Source organism: Argopecten irradians, chromosome 1 (genome assembly GCF_041381155.1).
Source record: "Argopecten irradians isolate NY chromosome 1, Ai_NY, whole genome shotgun sequence".
NCBI lineage: Eukaryota > Metazoa > Mollusca > Bivalvia > Pectinida > Pectinidae > Argopecten > Argopecten irradians.
Window position 1 is genome coordinate 31,994,765 of NC_091134.1, and position 24,446 is coordinate 32,019,210.

General features: G+C 35.7%; 1 protein-coding gene across 2 annotated transcripts; it reads left to right on the top strand.

Moving 5' to 3' along the window:
• The first annotated feature begins 1,101 nt into the window (after positions 1–1,101).
• On the top strand, positions 1,102–23,783 carry LOC138324370 (adrenodoxin-like). Of its 2 annotated transcripts, none has more exons than XM_069269451.1 (4): positions 1,102–1,297; positions 21,555–21,661; positions 22,662–22,794; positions 23,352–23,783. In XM_069269451.1, exons 1-4 carry the CDS (start codon positions 1,131–1,133, stop codon positions 23,446–23,448), a joined length of 504 nt encoding a protein of 167 aa, XP_069125552.1. In that variant the 5' UTR covers positions 1,102–1,130; the 3' UTR covers positions 23,449–23,783. The 2 variants fall into 2 exon arrangements, with proteins under 2 accessions (XP_069125552.1, XP_069125547.1); XM_069269446.1 differs by lacking the exon at positions 21,555–21,661 and adding an exon at positions 21,708–21,820.
• Positions 23,784–24,446: the final 663 nt, after the last annotated feature.

Genomic DNA, 24,446 nt, shown 5'->3' on the forward strand with positions numbered 1-24,446 from the left:
AGCTGCAATAAATCAAATCAATTTCACAGCAGTGGCTACGTATTATCTTATATTCGATTTTTAAAATACAGTCTTAAATTACTTTTTGTTGGTCTTCTTTTTAATCAAACTGTCTCATATTCATGATCAGATGCTTATTACATCCAGGGACGTAGGAAGCGGGGAGGACGGGGGGAGGGGGGGCAATTGATGTTACGAAATATTGAGGACCTTTGCCCCCCTCGCCACCCCCATTGCGTTTCTGCTGCGTGTCCTTTGTACGTCGTTTGCGAGTGATTAGTATTTTTATGAGATATTTAAGTCACGTCTCACTTTGATCTTGCATAAAAATGCTAATTGTTATTGTTTATTGTGGATAATAAAAAGGTGAGGTCAAATATTTCTATAAAGGGTTCAGATAAGGAAGTTATCTATAAATTATTGGTTAAACATATACACGACAGGTACAAAACATCCAGGTAACTTGTAGGATACGGTCGACTTTCTGGATTTCCTGGATTGCAAAAAAAGTATACGCTGGTGTGTAAAATTTATGATTGACAACGAACACCTGGTAAATCGCAGTAAATATCCAGTTGCGAGCTCTGAAGGAAAGATAGAATTTATTTTAATGTGACCGATAAATCGTTATAATGATTATATGTGAATTGTTAACGTTGGCCTAACTTTTTTTTTCGTTCATTCTGGAAATATATAGGTCTCCTATGCTGGAAGAGTCGTGGTAAAGCGCACATAAAACCCTGAAATAAATACTGTAAATAAATAAAATAATTCATAAGATGAGTTAGCTCACGTACGGCTCTCCGTAGTCAGCGTAACCTGCCTTTTTGTATTAAAACCTTTTTTGGCCTAGAAAATACGCCTAACAGTTACATATGTATCAAAAGGGAAAACACACTAATAATATTAATACGGACTCAGCTTAGGCTCCCCGTATATATTATTGTGAATTATGTTCTGGAAAAAAAGGAGAATAAATTTGCATTTTAATCCTGAATCAAAATTTATTTAAAGTAAAAACTCTTCCGTGAATTCATTGGCTTGTACATGAGCCCACGCATATTCTTTCCGTATTTATTCGGGCACCAGATGTTCCGCAATTTGTAACAACCAGTATCACACATGAGAAAATGGCTTGCAGAGCCGGTAGCTTGAGGTTTTTGATTCCAAAGTTTGCCTCATGTGTTAATCGAGTGAATCCCTGTACAGTTCCAGTGTTAATTCGAAAGACACAATACAGGAATTCTGCAAGCAGACTCAGATTCTCATCTACAGTGCCAAAACCGAAGAAAGAAATGTGAGTTTATACTTTTGACCGAACGATATTAAATATTTGACATCTGTCGTTGACAGCTGGTAAAGTCTTTTTGCCATCTATTTTAGGTTCATTATTTAATGTTTAAACTTCTGAAACATTTAAAAACTATGAACTATACAGATCTTGTTGAAAGTTTAGCGTTTCCATGTAACCTTTGTAATAGAAATATTGGTGCATGTTTCCAGCCTATTTTCAGTTTAAATTTTGTTACATAACCTTGTAGGGCCTACAGGTTGGGCTAATAACCTAATCACAGAGGCTCGGGTTTTGATAAAATATATAGAAAATGATAAATATAGTGCATCAAGAGATTAATGGCTGATGTAATCTACATAACAATATGTCGGTGGTATTTGCATTCCACATTCTCACCCGCTGCAAGATTACCAGTTTTGGGATATATATACAGATACACAGTAACTAAGATTAAAGATTATGCTATATGTATAGGCCTATGTAGGATAGGCCTTAGGGCACCCACCTATATGATGATACAAAGAGGTCAAATATGCTCCATAGTGTCTATGGAACAGTCTAACAATTAACACTATTGATACAAATTTATGCAAATTAAACATGCACAAATGCAATTGAATTAAACACACACAAAAAAACAATTTACTAACTTTAAGTATTAGACTACTATATACACCCAGACCCCCAATAATGCATTAAGACTTGTCATTGTCTATATATATGGTGGAGGAAATTTAAACAACGTTAACTCTGTGCCACTGTGTGACCCAGCCGGAATCAAATTAACTCCAAATTGAAATTAGTTGTCACACAACAGTTAGCTTTATAGCTCACATACGTTTGATGCGTCTGATGATTCCTGCCAGCGTATTATATTAGGCCTATAGAATCTATAGCGATCAGGGCTACCAAGGCAATCATTAGATAATGTTCATTGTGATATAAGAAACATTGCAATTTAGAATGAAGAAAAAAAATTATATTCTGTAACGTCGCTGTCTATTATTCAGTCGCTAACGTCTATTGAGTTCGTCTGGTCTCGGCTTTTGGCACTTATTGGTTACTTTCTTTGGTAGACAATAATAACTCAAACTCATAAATAAATTACAATTTATGATATTTAATGGTACAACACATTCATAAACTTTAACATTCACATCAATATCTTACAACATTTTCGTATATAAATTCTCTCCAAAAATCACCTTCGCCACAACAACATATTCCAGCCGGAAGCTATTGGAGATATTGGCGAATGTTGGCGATTATCGGCGATTATTGGCGATTATTGACAATTTAGCCTAATACTGATAATATCAAAGAAATTGTGTTAAAAACTTATTAAACTACACGAGAGCACCAATAACTAGGTTTATCATTTATAAATGTTCATTATTACTCTATTATAAAAAAAATACTAAGTATGGCGGATATTGGCGAATATTGGAGACGGGAGATAGATAGATAGATATATATATATATATATATACTATATAATATAGTATAAATTATGGGTGATGTTCTTTTACAAAAACGCCCAAGTATTTATATCATTAGTTCTTTACCTCTTCAGCTGAATTCATAATACTTGTGGAAAAGTATATCCGTAAGCTGGTATGAGGAGTGTGGAGATCAACCGTCTCGTGAGAGGAGTAAAATCGCTCTCCTTGAATATTCGCGGGTGCCAACTATTTATACTATTGATCGACCAATCAAAAGGCGCGATACAAATAAAAGTACCCGGATATACAATTCTCTAGATTTTACATGCGATATGCTTACGCTTACTTTAGACAATAAAGTCAGAGAGTTCCGAAAGTTAAAACAAAGATGGCGATCTACAAACTAGCAGACGCTGACTAATAATGTACAACAATAAATTACTATTATATGGAAACTTCTATTTATAAAAGGTATGTCATATTTACTTTAGACAACATTACTAATTCTGATGAATATAATATAAATGATCCTTATATCTTATCCTAGAAAAACGAAGTGAGGATGGACATCGTACGTACACAACTATACATTGATAGCTACGGTAATGAACCTAAGTTTCTGAAAAAACATCGCTAGGAATAGCTACATCTAATCATATATTTACCAAATACATGTACACAATATTGAATGAACATTTAGCTATATATTTTCCGAGTAGAGATGCCGTAAGATGCATCTACTATAACAAAACCCTACAAGTTAAACAATTACACTAGATGATATTTACACAATGAACGGCATTACATTGCCCCCCTCTTCATAAAATTTTGGTCTCCAAAAGAATTATTATATTTTCAAAATATGAAATACATATATAGTTTTGTAATGAAATGTCATCTTCATCTTGCGTTTACTCCCGCGTTAAATTATTCTGGAATGTCTCAACTCGCGCACTTCGATTTTTCACGTCTATCCTAAGGTTCACTCGCGTAAAAATTATTTTGGAATGTCTCAACTCGCGCACTTCTAATGTTCACTCGCGTAAAAATTATTTTGGAATGTCTCAACTCGCGCACTTCCCCTAAGACAAAAACTGGGCTTCCTTTTGGAATCCTGGTCCAATTAGGTTGGGTTGGCTCAGTTTCATAGTGATGGCCGTTTGTAGTCCCTCTAACTTGTAATACCGGGCCTCGTAGTACAGTTCATAAAGATATCTAGAATCTGATGGCAGTGTCCTCAGGTCGCAAACAACACCGTTACGAAGATAGTTGAGGATGAATCGGAAGTGGGATGGATCCCTATCTATAAAATATGTGTCCTTGCTGTAGGGTTCAAAGATGCTACCTTCTGCGAACAATTCTGCAAATATGGAGTTAGTGTCCGCTCTCAGGGTCATTTTGCTGGTCTCAAAGAGTCGTCCGCCAACATTAAGTATCACTCTTCCCTCTTGCAGTGTCTTCAGTAGGAGCTGCACTTCCGATACTCTTTCCTTTTCAGAAGGATCACTCAAAGACTTACAGGGGACGGATTCCACTACATCCTCATCCCGAAATGAGACTTTTCTCTTTGTGGCCCTTGTAACCTCAGTTTCAGGCTCAGGCTGAGGCTCATCCTCACTGGAGCTGGAGGAAGATGAGGAAGATGAGGATGATGAGGAAGATGAACTACTGGAGCACACAGACTTCGATTTGTACACTTTCCTCCTTCTGTTGACTTTCTTCTTCTTGGACGGAGATTTCTCTTTAGATGTTGTGTTTTCAGGACAGTCCTCCAATTCCACTTCTGATATATCGCTTAGGTCATCCGATGGTGTTTTTGTAGACTTCTGTGGCGTAGCAGGTAAAGGTAATAAAGTCTCCGGGACCCGAAACTCATCAAGTGATAACTCAGAGTCGCATTTGGTCGGCGCTCCTCCGGTGCTCAAGATTAGTTTGGCTTGGTCTTTGGCCTTCCACAAACGAAAGAGACGTAAAGCCGCTTCACCGCGCTCTCCGCTTGGGCTAATCATTTCAAGATCCAATCTGGATACGTCCTTGCAACCATGTTTGTAATTTCTTCGGCTGAATAATGACAGGCACTTTAAACACTGATAGGAAAAGTTCGAATGCTTCTCCTGTACGTGGCGGACAGCTCGGCACATCTTTTCAAACTTGATGTTCATGCAAATTGCACAGGTGTACTGCAAGAAATAATAACATTTGTTATTTATCGTGACCTGGCAAGATTCATGCACATGTTTATCAACTGTTTAATTTCTATTTCTTATTTTCTGTTTTCAGAGGCTGATCTGTTCCGAGAGACAGTGCGACTTCCCTGATACGGTTTCAATCTATCATGATGTACCACTTTTGGTTTTGACTTGGTGTTTAACTGAATTCTATAAATCACCTCATTTAGTTTCTTTGTTACAGTGAATGGACCCACCCATGGAAGAGACAACTTAGGACTTCTCTGTGGTTTACACTGAGGTGCATATAGCCATACCAAATCACCTTTGGAGTATGAACTTTGATATGCTTTATGATCGTATTTTCTCTTCTGTATGTCACTTGCTTTAGCTATGTTCTTACGAGCAAAATCATGAACTGTCGACAACTTCTGTTGCAAGTCGTAACCAAAATCAGTTGCATGAAATTGATTCGAGTCTGGATTTCCAAGTATCAGATCTATTGGCATGTTTATCTCTCTGCCAAACATTAATGCACTTGGTGAATATCCAGTACTCTGGTGAATTGCAGAATTGTAAGCCATAGTAAGAACAGGTAAATGCTTGTCCCAATCTTTTTGGCTACTTGAAACAAATGATGCAATCATGTTTTGTAATGTTCGATTTGCCCGTTCCACTAAACCATCAGATTGAGGATGCATGGGAGTCGTACGCGTCTTTTCTGAACCAAGTATCTGACACATTTCCTTAAATAGTAAAGACTCAAAGTTTGTACCTTGATCCGAATGGATCTGTAATGGGACACCAAACACCGATATGAACTTTTCCACAACCTTGTTTGCTATAGTATGTGCTTCTTGATTTCTTACGGGTATGGCTGTTAGCCATTTTGTAAAATAATCTGATATCACTAAGATATATTTGTTTCCATTATTACTACGAGGTAATGGACCCATGATATCAAGAGCAATCCTCTCAAGAGGTGCTCCGACATTGTACTGTAACATAGCAGCTTTTGGATATTTCCTCGGCCCTTTCCGAGATCCACAAATATCACATTCCTTACACCACTTTTCTACATCTCTTCGTAAACAGAACCAGAAGAAACGTTGTCGCACTTTGTGAAGTGTTTTCTTGATTCCAAGGTGTCCTCCCGAAGGACTGTCATGCAACTCTTGCATAATTATTGGAATCAATGATTTAGGTGCTACCACATGAAGTTGAGTTTCCTTTCCATTGTCACTTTCCCATTTCCTATACAATATGTCATCTACCAATATTAAAGAATCCAAACGATTCCAATAATATTTGAGTTCTACTGACTGATGAGCGATCTCTGACCAAACAGGGATCGTCTTCTCCTGCTTCCAAATTCTCAGAAGTCCTATAGTAGGATCTTCAATTTGAATTTTGGTGAGATAAGCTCTATCCATTTCTACTGTCTCCTCACACTTGGTTACTTTCTTGCTATTGCTACGTAGGTCTCTACAAGTGCGGACAGTTGCATTCGTCCGTAGGCCTATACCACTTGTTTCATTAGAGACGTTGACTGAAAAGACACGTTTACTCTCTTTCTTTATACTGTCTTCAAGACTCTCCTGATTCATATCAACGGAATCACTCGCAGTTGATTCATTCCCGCAAGCAATGACTTCGCGTAACTGGTTTCCATCATCCACTTGGGTAACAAAAGTGTAGTCACTTCTATGAATGGAATCTTTAACTGAAGCCGGTTTATGGCTTGCATCGTCAAGAATTTCATCCTCTTGAGAGTCCGTTTGTCCAGTGGCCAATGAATCAATTGTTCGTTTTGGAAAACACTGGTCTATATCTGCCTTACTATCAGAGTAACGTAATTCTGCTCTTGAGCAGTAAGTGCATTCGTCATTGACACATGGTCTACGTGACATTGCATCAGCATTCGAGTGGACTCTGCCAGCTCGGTGCTGTATTTCATAGTCATATGTAGCTAGAATTTCAAGCCATCTTGCCATTTGTGCTTCAGGCTTCTTGAAGTTCGTGAGCCATCTTAAGGCTCCATGATCACTTCGAACTAGAAAGTGACGTCCATACAAGTAGTGATGAAAGTTCTTAATAGAACTGATCACTGCCAACAATTCACGTCTGGTCACGCAATATCTTCGTTCCGCTTTTGAGAAACACTTACTGTAGTAAGAAATTACTTTCTCTTGACCATTTTGAACTTGTGAAAGTACTGCCCCCATCCCAACATTACTTGCGTCTGTATCAAGTATAAACATATCATTTGAGGTAGGATATGACAGGATTGGTGCACTAGTCAAAGATTGTTTGAGCTGCCTGAAAGCTTCGTCGCATTCTTTTGTCCAAACAAAGATTTCACCCTTTTCTGTCAATTTATGCAGAGGCTTTGCTATGTTTGAAAAACCATGCACAAATTTTCTATAGTAAGAGCACAGTCCCAGGAAACCTCTTACTTCTTTAACATTTCTTGGGGTAGGCCAGTTGTTGACATCGTCAATCTTTTTAGGTTCAGTGGAAACACCTTCTCCACTTATGGTATGACCTAAAAATGAGACGGTTTGTTTGAGGAATGAACATTTCTTTTGAGACAACTTCAAATTTGCCTCTTTTATTCTAGTTAAAACTTGATCTAGACGATCCATGTGTTCGTCAAATGTCTTGGAAAAGACAATGATGTCATCTAAGTAAACTAGACAAATGTTCCACGTTAACCCATGAAGAACCCTTTCCATCAATCTCTCAAATGTAGCAGGAGCATTGCAAAGTCCAAAAGGCATGACTTTAAATTGCCAAAGCCCGCTGCCTTGAATAGAAAAGGCAGTTTTTGGACGATCTTTTTCTGCTACTCCTACTTGCCAAAACCCTGACTTAAGATCAAGCGTACTAAACCAAGCTGATCCTGATAACGCATCTAAAGTGTCATCAATCCTCGGCAAAGGTTGACTGTCTTTAATGGTACAATCATTGAGCTTGCGAAAATCGCAACAGAACCTCACTGAGCCATCAGGCTTGTTCACCATGATAATGGGACTACTCCACGGACTATTTGAAGGTTCTATAATTCCGTTCTTTGCCATGTCTTTGATTTCAGATTCTGCACAAAGACGCTTTGCAAGTGGAATTCGATAAGGCTGTTGTCTTATTGGTTTCGCTTGCCCTGTATCGATTGTATGTTCCACTAGGTGAGTACAGCCAAGATCATCCTGGGAATTTGGAAATAGTGCTGTATGTTTCAGAAACACTTCCTTCAACTTGAGCTTTTGTTTTGAAGACAGATTTGCTGCTGTCTTTTCAAACATGTCTTTCAGGTGATCGGGGATATCTTCTTGATTGGAACATCCCTTACTCGATTTGACACTGTTAACATTTTCTACCATTGGAATTTTAACTGCTTCGTAAGTAGCAGCAACTGTATTTTTATACATTGTAAAGGGAACTTTACTGAGGTTAGCCACTCTGATTGGTATTTTCCCTCGATTTAAATCGACTAAGGATTTAGCCACTAAAAGACCACTCTTTTCTATAAAAGGTTGATGTGGTTCACACAATCCAATAGTATCTTGGATTAAGTCTATAGCTTTCCCTGGCACTATAACTTCTGTTTCAGGAGGAATTATAACATTCTCCGTTACAGCTATTCTACAACAGGATGAAGAGACTGTCTCATCTTTAACAAAACAATGTATCCTTTCCCCATTCACATTGATACACTTCTTGCTCATGATAATGTCACATTGATGGGTATTTAAGAAATCAATACCAAGAATGGCATCACTGCTGATGTCCGCCAATAAAACATCTTGGTTAAACAACTTTCCACCCATTTCAATATCAATGTTCATTTTACCATAAAAAGCTGATGAATCCCCAGTCGCTGTTACTAGGGTCATGTTAACTGGTGTTATTTTTGGTCTCTGTGAAAGAGGCCACGACTCCAAAATACTCTTTTTCAATATTGTAACACTTGAACCTGTGTCAACTAACATAGATACTGGGGTATCGGCTATTTGTGCTAAAACAAATAAACCACCGTCTGTATCTGAAACACTTGCACTTAATTTGATCTCGGACCTTGGTGATTCTGGTGAGTTTCGGTCCTCAAACCCGACCGTTGGAAGTTTCCCTGATTATTTGTATGTTGGTTGTTGTACCTAACATTGTTTCTATTTCCATTGTTTGCACTTTGTCTACCGGGATTCCAGTTTGATTTGTTTGTACTGGTATGACCATTCTTCGCAGAGTCTGTATTTTTATCCCTATGCCCTTGCGAACCTTTCTGTTTCTTTATGTTTTTAACCTCCTTTGATAAAGAAGACAGTTGTTCATTGAGCTTATCTAGTTTTTCATCTAGATTACATGACTTAGGATTGACATCCAAAGCTCTTACAGAGTGTTTACCTCTTGTTTTGTCGGCAACCCTGTGAGCTTCAAGTCTAACAGCTATTCTCTCAGCATCGCCGATTGTTTTTGGACCAACTTCCCTAAGTCGCAATCTTATGTCTGTGTCAGTTAACGCGTCTATGAAGAAATCCAAAGCCAGGAGTTCTATCATATCAGAGGAAGCATTTGGATATGCTTTCCTCGTAAGCGTTTTTTACAGACTGAGCTAACTCGGGTATCGTCTCATTTTTCTCCCTAGTTTTACTTTGGAGATTAGAACGAAAAATCTCGGCCCTATTCTCTGAACCATATCTGTTGCTTAGTGCTTCGACAAGACTTCTGCAATCTCGCCTTTGTCTATAATCCATTTCATTCAAAAGAGCCCTAGCACCTCCAACTAGACTACCAGCTAAGTATAACGATTTTGTTTCGTAACTCCACTGATTTATTTCAGACACAATGTTAAACTGAGTTAGATATTCATCTAAATCATCCAATCCGTCATATGTATGGGGTTTCATTCTACCACTATTGTTTCTAGAGTTAGATCTTTGAGGAAATCCATTCGACGGGAAGGGGTTATTTGTACAAAACTCATCATCGTTCCGACTAGAGGAAGCCACTGGCAAGGGTCTTTGACCACTCTCAGTGATATCAATATCGGAGCGGTGAGGAGTGCTACTGGAATGTCTCTGACCTAACATGTTATTTGACCGTATAAAAGAAGTCACTGTCTCCGGTTCAGTTTCAGAATTTACACCTTTAACTTGCGTATTGGAAATTTGACTTTGCAAATTATCAAGTTTACTATCAAACTCTACAAAGTATTTTTGCATTTGTTCTTGGACAGAACTTAGACTTTTCTGTATTTCAGAATTGAACATACTCATGTGATTTTCAATAGCATTGCGAATTTCGTTCCCGTCTCCAGAACTATTATTTTCTGTAAAAGTTACTTGGTCTCTCTCATGTAGCTCAACTAAGCCATTTTCGTTTTCATCACATTCTGATGTTGTACTTAACACTCTAAAACTGACGATGTTTGAATCGTCCATGTTTTATGTTTATGAATGTATTGTTGTACCAAAAACCAAATACGCCACCAATACCAGATATAAATAAAGATATATATTTTCTTTTCACTTGAAGTTAATTCAAGTATATAAAGGATAAGTATTTATTTACCTATCCCACCGCTGCCACCATTGTAACGTCGCTGTCTATTATTCAGTCGCTAACGTCTATTGAGTTCGTCTGGTCTCGGCTTTTGGCACTTATTGGTTACTTTCTTTGGTAGACAATAATAACTCAAACTCATAAATAAATTACAATTTATGATATTTAATGGTACAACACATTCATAAACTTTAACATTCACATCAATATCTTACAACATTTTCGTATATAAATTCTCTCCAAAAATCACCTTCGCCACAACAACATATTCCAGCCGGAAGCTATTGGAGATATTGGCGAATGTTAGCGATTATCGGCGATTATCGGCGATTATTGACAATTTAGCCTAATACTGATAATATCAAAGAAATTGTGTTAAAAACTTATTAAACTACACGAGAGCACCAATAACTAGGTTTATCATTTATAAATGTTCATTATTACTCTATTATAAAAAAAAATACTAAGTATGGCGGATATTGGCGAATATTGGAGACGGGAGATAGATAGATAGATATATATATATATGAATCCCAGTTAAAACGGCCCCACTGTTAAAACGGCCCCAGTCAGAACGGCCCCACTGCAATAACGGCCCCAGTCAAAACGGCCCCGTTACAAGAAATGTTTAAAAAAAGGAACACATGTTTATTTCAGCTTATATTCAGCGTTGATTTTGTTTATTTTATTTATAAGAATTTATATATTGTCTTGTACATTATAATGATAGAAAAATACGAAACACGGCACCAAGGACGTATATGAGACATATAAATCCTTGACGGCACTAATTTGTAACTAATCATTTCATTATACATGTAGAATTTATGCCTAAATATTCTACAATGCTTGTTACAGTGAAATTGTTTAATATCTTTGATAGGTTTTCTTGCTGTGTTTTGTTCTTTCTTTTGTACAACGTATTTTTTTCAAATTGGAAACTATTTATTCTAACAACACTATATTGTAAATAATACACCTCTGTAAAACATTTCTTTGGCAGAATAAATGTTAAATTATGGATACTTTTGTTTCTGATATTTTATTATTAGATCAACGAATGATCAAATTGGACCATAGGTATTTAGCACGCTGATAGTCTTTGACTTATCAGCGTGCTAAATACCTATGATTGGACGCAAATAGCCGTGAAATTGGTCACGGTTCTAGCGATGTACATTTAGTCTTTTAATATAGTCAATGAAATATACGTGTTTATCACGGAGACTAAGAACGGACTGTGGGTCATAGACACAATCATATTTCATTCGAAAGCTTTAATTTTATTTTTCCATAGCCTCGGTAAAAAAACAAAAACATTAATACAGATGGCTTTTGCTGGAAATACTTTCGAATTAACTTCATACAAACATCTTATTATTGCATACATCTCGGTTATCTGCATAAGGTGTAAATATATATAGAAAGGAGAAGAGAAAGGAGAATATTGCATTTTGCAATAACGATAGTGAGGGTGAATTTTATTTCCTTAAAAGTGCAAAGTGTATGAAGATTTCATATTAGAAAACCATTTTTTTTTGTCCGATATTCCAACATGTTTAAGTTGGTTCAATTACTTAATGCTCAATTACTTAATGCACAAAATATAAAAGAATAAAATAATCTTTGAAACTATATTTCATTAGCCCTAGAAAAGAACATTACTGTAATTAAGATTAAGACCAAGTTTTGTGCTCTCTTTTCTCTACTACAATACATTTCAATTTTATGAAGAATGTATGTTTTTATCAAAGTTGTGTGAGTGTGGCGTATATCGTCACTGTAAACCAAAAGCAAATAGAGAATCTGAACCCATAACAAGTTATGATTGACAGTTGTCACCACAAGATGAATTAGCCGTGGTCAGTGTATACCTAATTACATTATATGGTAATTATATAGTGTATACGGTGTAATTGTAAAGGCGCTGATATCCCACAAAATTACGGTAAACTGTACGGGAAAGAACAAATCAAATCATGAATATTAGTAAATCAATACATGTCTGTATATAAAGGATACAATTCAATTCTGCCTCATACATTCTGTTGGTATGTAAAACTCAAGCCGTTCTCTTCGAAATTTCAGTGCATGTAATCATAATTCACATAATTAAAACTTATTTTAACGTCTTTCATAACTAAGAACAAACAAGTTGCTCAAATTCACTAAATTTTTGACACATGTACATTTGATTTCTAATAGTTTAACAAAATGTTTCACATACTATCATTTGGACGTTTTCTATTTAATTAATGAGAAAGATAATCTATTTCTTGTAATTTCTTAGATACTGATATGTGAGCTACATGTAATTCGTTTTGTAAGATAATGTTACAAGCAAAACTTACCACATATTTTACAGTGAACATTTAGAAGACAAATGTATATATAATGAACACACTGAACATATTGAAAAAATTTGCAATAATTAAAGATTTGAATATATTTATTACTTTAACTGCATTCTCAATATTTTCCGTTTGTCAAAATATCAAAAACTCCTACTAAACAAGTACAAGTAATTTCCCAGTTAAATGCTAGCACTTCCCTTTTCAACAATATCTTCGTCTCAACCATACATGAATCGACGAGAAATCAATACTAAAAGTATTTTGAAGACATTTCAAATTGATTTCTTACTTGAATATTAGATCTATCAAACGCTGCTAGAGATCGTGAACGTAAAAAAAAATCATCATTTGAAACATCATTTACTTGTATATGTAGGTATACAGTATTAACCTAACCAACCATCTTTAATAAGATAGACAAAAACATGTTCATTTTATTTAAATTTACTTTTAATTAATCTCAATGTGTTCCGTCATAAGCTTTGTCTTATATCTGCCTACATAAAAGTGAGGCCGTTTCGACTGGGGCCGTTTTAACTGGGGCCGTTATTGCAGTGGGGCCGTTTTAACCGTACTCCTATATATATATTACTATATAATATAGTATAAATTATGGGTGATGTTCTTTTACAAAAACGCCCAAGTATTTATATCATTAGTTCTTTACCTCTTCAGCTGAATTCATAATACTTGTGGAAAAGTATATCCGTAAGCTGGTATGAGGAGTGTGGAGATCAACCGTCTCGTGAGAGGAGTAAAATCGCTCTCCTTGAATATTCGCGGGTGCCAACTATTTATACTATTGATCGACCAATCAAAAGGCGCGATACAAATAAAAGTACCCGGATATACAATTCTCTAGATTTTACATGCGATATGCTTACGCTTACTTTAGACAATAAAGTCAGAGAGTTCCGAAAGTTAAAACAAAGATGGCGATCTACAAACTAGCAGACGCTGACTAATAATGTACAACAATAAATTACTATTATATGGAAACTTCTATTTATAAAAGGTATGTCATATTTACTTTAGACAACATTACTAATTCTGATGAATATAATATAAATGATCCTTATATCTTATCCTAGAAAAACGAAGTGAGGATGGACATCGTACGTACACAACTATACATTGATAGCTACGGTAATGAACCTAAGTTTCTGAAAAAACATCGCTAGGAATAGCTACATCTAATCATATATTTACCAAATACATGTACACAATATTGAATGAACATTTAGCTATATATATTTCCGAGTAGAGATGCCGTAAGATGCATCTACTATAACAAAACCCTACAAGTTAAACAATTACACTAGATGATATTTACACAAGAAAAAAAATTATATTCTTATTCTATTCTTAAAATAACTATGTTTTCTCGAAAATCTTTCTATCATGAATCTTTCTTTCCAAAAACAATCAGAGACTGGATCAACTTGCCTGAATCACTTAGAAGCAGTTCTAAACATACATCTTACTTTCGATCATTATCAAATATATCAATCTCATAGTCTATAGTTTAAACTTATACATACATCTTACTTTCGATCATTATCAAATATATCAACCTCATAGTCTATAGTTTACTCCTTATTTACTTACAGGCACAGAAAAGGTAAAATAAATCATACCAGACTTAGAATGGGACTTGGTGCACTAAACAAACCTAGACACTCTTATTATTTAACTATAATTAACAAATTTTGTGATTTCTGCGCGCCTTACTTCTTCTGAAGATGAAATTCATTTCCTCCTCCTATTCTGTCCAAAATACAATCTAATATATATGTTCAAACATTCTCCATGCTGTATGTCATGAAATCACTCCAAATGTCAATCCTACCCTTATTGTAGAGTTGTTGTCACTTGTCCTGGTCCAAATACTTTTATTTGGATCAGAATTCCTTTATGAAAAATTAAACAAAGCCTTATATATATGTATACGTATTTGACCACGTTTTCGAGTACATCGTAAAATCAAACATATTCTGATGAATGCCCGATTCCCCCTTTCTCTCCCCCTTTTCTCTCACATCCTATATCTCATCCTTTCCTATTGGTGTGTGACGGTGTGTGTGTGTGTTTGTTTATGTTTGTCAATATTTTTTTGTAAATGTATATTTATACACACACACACTGCTAATTATAAATGTTTGTTTGTTTCATTTTGATGAGAGCATCTAGTAGCTTGTAGGCTGTATGCAATCCTCTTTAAATAATTAAATAATTAAAGAATTAAATTAAATGAATAGTGAATATCTGAAATAGTTTGCCCCAACAACGACCAACATATAATGTACTAGATGCAGATATATAATATGCTATATATAAAAACTTGCTAGATGAACACTGGAAAACGTTTGTTTTAAATTTAAAGTCTATATTGGAGAATCGTTGTCATTGATATACTGGAATTTGTTTATTTATGTTATACATACGTATGTCTACATATTGTTGATACAGATATTGAGCTCGAGTATTGCACAGGATAAACCAATGTTACACTTATATATATAATAAGCTTGTAGCTATGTATATGAGCTCAAGAGAAATATATTTCTCTCATATCAGGCTATGTTATATAGAGTTTGTCCATGTAAGATAGCTATGTAAGATAAATCTATCTTACGTGGCATTTCACGCACGGAATAATTTGTCTTACATGGAGACAACTGTTGAAATATGCCATCTAGGCCTACCTGTTGCACAGGGGCACGTAAATGCTGTTAATATATATAATATTTTGATCATGTGTGCATCGTATCCTATTAGAATATGATGTACATGTATATCTACTAGGCGTAATCATTAATGAATATGTTGCGTGCCCCTGTGGCACGTCACCCGGCTAGGCCTTAGTCCAAAAATGACCGACTATCATGTTCCGTACTGTAGCCTGCATGTTTCTGTTAACTTACTGACAACACACACAATCGCTAAATGATTATAGAACTCAGAATGATAGACACAAATTTATGATTTCAAACATGCTGTCGAACATGAAAACCACAGGTATTATAGTTAACGTACGATAGCCTACCATCTGAGCGAGAACAGTCCTCCGCTTCACTTCTAAACAAGAATCATGTTTAAATACATACAATCCTGTATCACAACAAACGTCGGACACTCGTATCGAAATCATGTTCGCTGGATCCCATATCAACAAATGTGAAAAATGTTGATACAACAGAACAGGTTCCAAAATCAAAATTTCGTCTGATCATGGTGATCGAGAGCGACTCGGAGTAGCCTTGATCGCCAATATATGAATGGAATTCCGACGAAAGTCGTGACGTCACGTATGACGCAGTGCTTTGACTGAAGTGACAAAACAGTAAAAATTACCGCTACGTTTCTTCAAAATGACAACAATGTTGTAGTTAGAACTGAAATACATGTAACACACAAAATCAATCTTTTCTCTTTGATTGTTTTTTGTTTTGGATATTGGCGCTATATATTTCGCGGATGTACGCAAACGTGTACGATGTGATCGGGTACAGGAAAAAAGTCGGTCAGGCCACGAAATATTTTTCAGAGAATTATACATTCACCCAGATAAAAAACAACAAAAGGATCTTATTTTGTTCGCAAACTTTCAGTTTGCCAAAAATGGTTATGCTTTATAAGGATATCTTATTGTTTTAGCATAAAATTATGTAAGAAAAAATCGGAAAAAATGAAGTAAACTGATGGACCGGCAGGCATTTTAACGGAAATTTGGTAATGATATGAGAGAAAAAGACTCTTTCATTATATACACATGGAGGATAGGGGATATTCCACCCTCCGGGGTCAGAAAATGTGGTAAAACCCTCGACAAGCCTAGGGTTTTACCACATTTTCTGACCCCTCGGGTGGAATACCCCTATCCTCCATGTGTACATATGAAAGAGTCTTACAATATTCTTGATTTGCTAATAATAGCAGTAGTTACATATATACTGTGTAGTGTGTACACGTACCGGGTAATTAACATATATACTGTATATTTTGTCATAGATCAGTGATCTTATTTCACTTCAACATATTTATATATCATAAATATTTTATATATCATAAATATAAAGAACAAAATGTTATTCACAGTAAAACCAACTTATCTGAATTACTTTCATTAACACTGGTTTGTTTCTATATATATACAAATTTTAATGTACTCTTATATTAGACTGAATTGTCCCTTAACGTAGACCGTCCCTTCTGTGACGTCATACGTTTGTTACGTCGCTATCCGAATCCCGGCAAACGTATTTTATTTCTCCGTACCCACCTATTACAACTCGCTTCTGAAATCGGCATTCGAGCAAGTATTTCGTCTAGAACCTTTTCGAGTGTTTACTTGAAGTGTATAAATATAAAGGTGTGCCAATCGGTAAAAACTAACAAGGGTAGATGAATAACATAAAACGTTGAAAAGTGCTACAGATTCGCCTATTTTTTTAACATTTTCAGACCAAAATTTAAGGGGTTGTAGGAAGCAAATCGGTCATAATTTGAAAAATAATGCGGTGAGGTATACTTTTTATTGGCTTTTCGTATTGCAAATAAGCCAGTCTTCATGGAAATTCTAAAAAATCGATTTTTCCTGAGATCATTTTTTCAGAAAAAAAGAAAACATTACTATTTTTATGCAATTTTTCACTAAAATTGGGTCCGGACTTAATTTTAAAATAACGATATTTCGTTTTATTGTGGAAAACCCAGCTTATTGGATATAGTAATGAATTCTATATCACCTACTGAAGGTATGAACATGTTACAGGCATATTATTTATATGTTAAGGGATGCTACAGGGAGGAAATATTATTTATTTAAAAATCCTTAAAATCCGGATTATTAAGTCATTTGTACATATCTTTAAGCAACCCTGGAAGAAAAATTAACCCGGTGACATATGATTTTTATGCGGTTTTTGTGATCAGGGTATACCTAAAATCAAAATATCAAAAAATGAACGAAATCCATGAGAGGAAACCAGAAGGGACGGTAATATTGCTGTGAATACATTGTATATCGGGCGAGTGCTAATTATTATATATATATAACTACAACGTCTTGAAAACAATCATCCAAGTGACAAAATATGTATGTCCTCATCAGTTGTTGATCGACTGACTGCAGGTGGATCCAGTGTTAAAATATTTTTGTACATGTATATGTAAATACTGTTATATTTTGAATGAGAGTATGAAAAGGTTGTTAGGCATGTGATACCTTGTGATACAGGAGTTTTGTCATGTGTATCCGTGTGATACTGGTGTTAAATATTAAAACCAACTCTCAATAGGCCATAATAGAAAATGGCGCAACTTCATATCATTGTTATGTAAACGTGTGTACCATGTGACTTCACGCTATTTGTGACGTCATTAATTTGTTCTTTGAAAAATAAACATATTCCTGAAGAGCCATCATGAAATGGTGAATGTACAAGAGGAAAGTCGTACGTTGACTTTTATTTTTTTTGTGTTTGTTTGTGATACAGGGTGTTGTATATGTGTATATGGCTCCTTGTGATACAGAGTGTTGTATGTGTATGTATCTCCTTGTGATACAGGGTGTTGTATATGTGTATGTGTCTCCTTGTGATACAGAGTGTTGTATATGTGTATGTGTCTGTTTGTGATACAGGGTGTTGTTTATGTGTATGTATCGCCTTGCATTGTGATACAGGGTGTTGTATATTTGTATGTATCTCCTTGTGATATAGGGTGTTGTATATTTGTATGTGTCTGTTTGTGATATAGGGTGTTGTATATGTGTATGTGTCTGTTTGTGATACAGGGTGTTGTATATGTGTATATGTCTCCTTGTGATACATGGTGTTGTATGTGTATGTATCTCCTTGTGATACAGGGTGTTGTATATGTGTATGTGTCTCCTTGTGATACAGAGTGTTGTATATGTGTATGTACAGAGGATTCCGCTTATTTGCATAGGTCATTTTCCAGAAGAAAATATGCAAATAACCGGAGTATTCGAATAGGCGGAGATGACATTTTGCACCTCCGTTTGACCCCACACATATGTATGTGAATAGGCAAATAGATATCGTTTCGTTTACTTGATAAATATGTAAATTAATTACACTTAAAACGAACCACAAGTAATTATTTTCGAAGTTGTAAATCGATTTTAATTATTTAATAACAAAAAATATTCCAATATTAGATTCTTGTTTACGTTAGATCGACACGTGAATATTTGAGAAACAGCTAAACGATCAATATCAAATGCAGTTAGATTCTACTAAACAGGATTGGATTTATGTATACAATTCTGAACCTAAATAATAAACAAATTTACGTACATTTGCCTGGCAAAATGAACTTACGATCGTGATTAAACTTCAAAGTGCCGATCAACTAGTAGTGTTGCTTTTACACATGTGCATATGAATTCGAAAATGGCGGCAGGTGATGAAGCCATGCGTTCACTCGACCTAAATGTCTTTTGAGAATTCTCCCTGTATTGTTGATCTATACGGCGAATAGCTTGATAACATTTCAGAAATTAATGCATATTCAAGTAGCAATGAAACAATTAACGTAGCAAGTATCTTTTGTATCCTAAGCTTACATACTGTACGAAACTTGCGGTAGTCATTGTACGCCGACTTTGCATGCTTTTATGTCTCGTTCAACGAGACGCTTGATACGCACATGTCTGTCGTAGTCAACAAGACTCTGGTTGAACGAGACTACTCATGAATGGCGATTGTTGTAAGGAAGCATGGTTTCTCCAACCGATCGCGAACTAAGGTACGTTACGTTAATAAATAAACATATTTGAAAGTGCAAATGTTTTAATTAGATGTTTGAGTCAGTGAATATACTAAAGTTATGATCAACCGCTGCTGATGTAAATCGTAACAGCGTCGAATACCTTTGCAGATTCATGCATAAAATAACAAGCCATACTATGACGTTAATCTGTTACTAGGATGATTTCTAGTAAAAGCGAAGTATCTTGAAACATATATCGGCGAATTTCGCTAAAAAAATATTGCAAAATTGAAAAATATTCGATTTTATTTTTAGAATTTCCCAAATATTTTATTCAAATAACCGGAGGTCATGTAAAAGTCTATGCAAATACACGGAGTTGAAAAACAAAGATAAAGAAGGAAAAAATCGGGACCGCATAATTTTATGCAAATAACCGAAATATTCGAATAACCGTTATTCGATTATGTGGAGTCCTCTGTATCTGCATACAGTCTTTGCATTGTGATACAGGGTGTTGCATATTTGTATGTGTCCCCTTGTGATACAGGGTGTTGTAAATGTGTATGTGTCTCATTGTAATACAGCTGGATCATGATGTTATGTGTATTTTCTTGTTAGCTCACCTGGTCCGAAGGACCGAGGTAAGCTTATGGGATACCGCAGCGTCCGTCGTCCGGTGTGCGTCATCCGTCGTCCGTCAACAATCGACTTCTTCTCCATAACCGCTGGTCGGATTTCAACAAAATTTGACTGGTAGTATCCTTATTATGGGCTACTGAAAATTGTACAAATGATGCATGGGGCTGACCCCGCAGGGGGCTGAGTGGTGGGGCCAAAAGGGGTCAATTTGGCTATTGCCATATAAACAACTTCTTCTCTGAAACCAAGCATGGGATAGCACCCATAATGCAATGGTAGCATCCTTATAGGGTGGGGATTCAAAATTGTACAAATGATGGGGCTGATCCCCCGGGAGCCTGAGGGGCGGGGTCAAAAGGGGTCAATTTGGCTATTTCCATATAAACGACTTCTTCTCTGAAACTAAGCATGAGATAGCACTCATAATGCAATGGTAGCATCCTTATAGGGTGGGGATTCAAAATTGTACAAATGATAGGGCTGACCCCCCTGGGGGCCTGAGGGGCGGGGTCAAAAGGGGTCAATTTGGCTATTTCCATATAAACGACTTCTTCTCTGAAACCAAGCATGGGATAGCACCCATAATGCAATGGTAGCATCCTTATAGGGTGGGGATTCAAAATTGTACAAATGATGGGGCTGATCCCCCGGGAGCCTGAGGGGCGGGGTCAAAAGGGGTCAATTTGGCTATTTCCATATAAATGACTTCTTCTCTGAAACCAAGCATGGGACAGCACTCATAATGCAATGGTAGCATCCTTATAGGGTGGGGATTCAAAATTGTACAAATGATGGGGCTGATCCCCCGGGAGCCTGAGGGGCGGGGTCAAAAGTGGTCAATTTGGCTATTTCCATATAAATGACTTCTTCTCTGCAACTAAGCATGGGATTATGCTCATAATGCAATGGTAGCATCCTTATAGGGTTGGGATTTGAAATTGTACAAATGATAGGGCTGACCCCCCGGGCCTAAGACGGCAATAGATGCGGGGTCAAAAAGGTCAATTAGGCTACTATTTTCATATAAATTACTTTGTCTCTGAACCTATGTATGGGATAGCATATTTGTATGGTATCAATATAGCATCATTGTATGGTTGTGATTCAAAATTAAACTTTGGGAGTCAATTTTGCTAATTTTTCTAATTGTCAGAGTCTTTGTGGTAATTACTAAAAAAAAACAACAGGTGAGCGATACAGGCCCTCTGGGCCTCTTGTGATGGAGGGTTTTATATATGTGTGCATGTCTTCTTGTGATACAGGTTGTTATAAATGTGTCTCCTTATGATACAGGCCGGGTATATATAATATGTGCCTCTGATACAATGTGTTATATATGTGTCTCCTTGTGATACAGGGTGCAAGTGTACTTTGTGGACAGAGACGGCGATGAGATAGAAGCCACAGTTGAAGTTGGTGAATCTTTTCTTACAGCCGCGATAGACAACGATGTGGAATTGGAAGGTATACACATCTTCACTAAACTCATTTATCAAATTTATGTTTTCAGGGTAACTGTACATTTTATCCAAAGTGATGGATCAAAGCTCACAACGACGGCTGCAGTGGGGGAAAACCTATTGGATATTATTATCGACAATGATATAGATATAGATGGATTTGGTTAGTGTCCTTTTTCAATTTTTAGAAGAATTTAAACAGGTTTAATTTGTAGATAATTCAGTTTGTACATATATTATAACCAGTTTAATTACCCACAAATAGATATGTTATATAAAAAGCATCCGATGGAAATATATTCTGATTTCCATTGTAGTTCTTTGCCTCAAACACACTTGGTTTAACTTGCAAGTTCAGGGTATACGTCATTATTATATGTTATTTTTTATAAAGAAATTAGCAATCTTGAATTTTGATATAAATAGGTATTTTTGAAGAATGTCACAATGCAGGCATACATATATTTGATAGTTCATTATATGTGTACAGTAATAATGTTGATAAGACTACATGCTGTAGTACATATACATATACTAATCAGAGTAAGAAAGCTTTCAGACTCTTTATATAGTTAACACACAGTTTGTGTTGAGAATTGACAATTCATGAAGTTCCCGAAGAAATGTATGGGTAATTTCTCAATAACCAATTGCAAGAAAACTTCTAAAATGAATTGGTAATCACTTAATGACCTTGACCCATTTTCATTTTTCAAGGTCAAATTTGTGAAATCTTTAAAATCTGGTTTAATAACTCAACATCTGAACCAAAACTCATTATCATAAGTGATCATTGTCATGAATGATATTGAAACCGGAAGTTCCTGGCCTCGTTTTACTGAATCAAATTTTTAAGCCTCTTATATAGCTTAAATGCCATAATTAAGAGATCATGTAATATTTACGCATTGGTCAAATTTATGATATTGAACATGTATTTTCCCTTGTCAGCTGTTATTAATTGGCGTTGTGTTAATGTATGACTTTACACGGTCTGACTACAGGTGCCTGTGAGGGAACCCTAGCTTGCTCCACATGCCATTTAATCTTCAAGCAAGAGGATTATGACAAGATTCCAGAAAAACCAACAGATGAGGAATTAGATATGCTGGACCTGGCATACGGCTTAACAAACACGTGAGAAATAAGCTTTTTCATTGAAATAATTTTTTCTAGGATAAATGATGAACTGTTTTAAAAAATAGGTAGCTAGGCCTGTACTTAAAACAAATATGACTTTCTGCAACTGTTTATCCCTGAAATCAGCTGTATTCTAATCTTATAATCTAGAAGTTTTGAATTCATTGCCTTGAATTGTTCAAAATGTATTAATTAGTTTTTGAGCATTGAGTAATTTTTGTCTCAAAATGATAGCTATTATAAGGAAAATGATTTCATCCTATCTACGATAATATTTTTTCGATTCATCTTTTCCTGGGGATGACTAAACCCATTTGACATATGGTGATAAGACTCAAGTATACCTGCACCAGATGTTTGCGATTTGCTGTGCAATATATTTGGTGGGTTAATGTTTGACAAAAAGATTCTGGGTCAAAAAACATAATTTCCTTTGATTTATCATAATCATTTAAGTTGTTTACTTTTGAATAAAGCAGATTTATGTTTATTTACCAAAGAATAAATCTTTGCTGATATATCTTGATCATATGGAATTATCTTTTCCCACACAGATCCCGTCTGGGTTGTCAAGTTGTAATTACCAAAGATATGGATGGACTTCAGGTACAGGTGCCGACCTCTGTAGTAGACGCCCGTGACCCTTCCTAGCATTAACTGACCGACTGCAGCAACATTCATCTCAATAACATGTGAATATGTGATTATAACATGACCTATCGTTGATTCCGATGAGAACGTTACTTACTTTCGATTCCAGTGATGTTTCTGGAGAAGAGGAATCTATTGATCATGAGATATGAGAATGATGGAGTACTAGCTACTTATAGCTAGTAATTACACAGTTTTATATGAGAATATTTTGAATATCTAAAGATACACACAATCTGGTCTATTATCAGTGATTTTAAATAATAAGACATCTTATATTCACAAGAAAGATTTATGATAAGTATAAGCATGCAAAGATTTTATTTTATTTTAATGAGTCCATGATTATGGTATGAATTTTTTTCACCAATCTGATTGAAATACAGATCCTTATAACCACTCCGTTCAATATAGGATCTGACAATATCCCATTGGGGGTCACGTTCGGATGACCTTTAACCATGTGTACTCCAGATCTAATACATGTTCTACACAAGAGCATTGTTGTGCCACTACGCACACGAAAATAATTCGGACAGCCTTTTCAAACTAGTTCGTCCCCAGTCAAGATTCTGGCAGTGCCAATTTGATTGGCCATTTCCAAAGGTCATCCTGACGTGACCTCTAATGGGATGTTCTCAGATCCTCATATCAAACGTAGTGATAATAAGGATCTGTATTTTAATCAGATTGTTTTTTCACAATCAACAAAAAATAATTCAAATATAAACAGGATCACTCTGTTATTAAAGTTTTAGTTAATGTAGGTTCCTGTGTGCATTGTAAATTTTCATAGGTCTTAATTTACAAGATAATTTCATCATTTTTTAATCCCTCCGTCATGATATATACTTTAAATAAAATTTTTATTGGATTTGAAAGTGATCCATTGATCGACCAGTGGGAAAGCATTTTCGTTATAATCTCTTTTAGTCAAATGTCATAGTAAAGATGGTCCTTCAACAACTGTTCAAATACCTGGGTAATGAGTATTATCC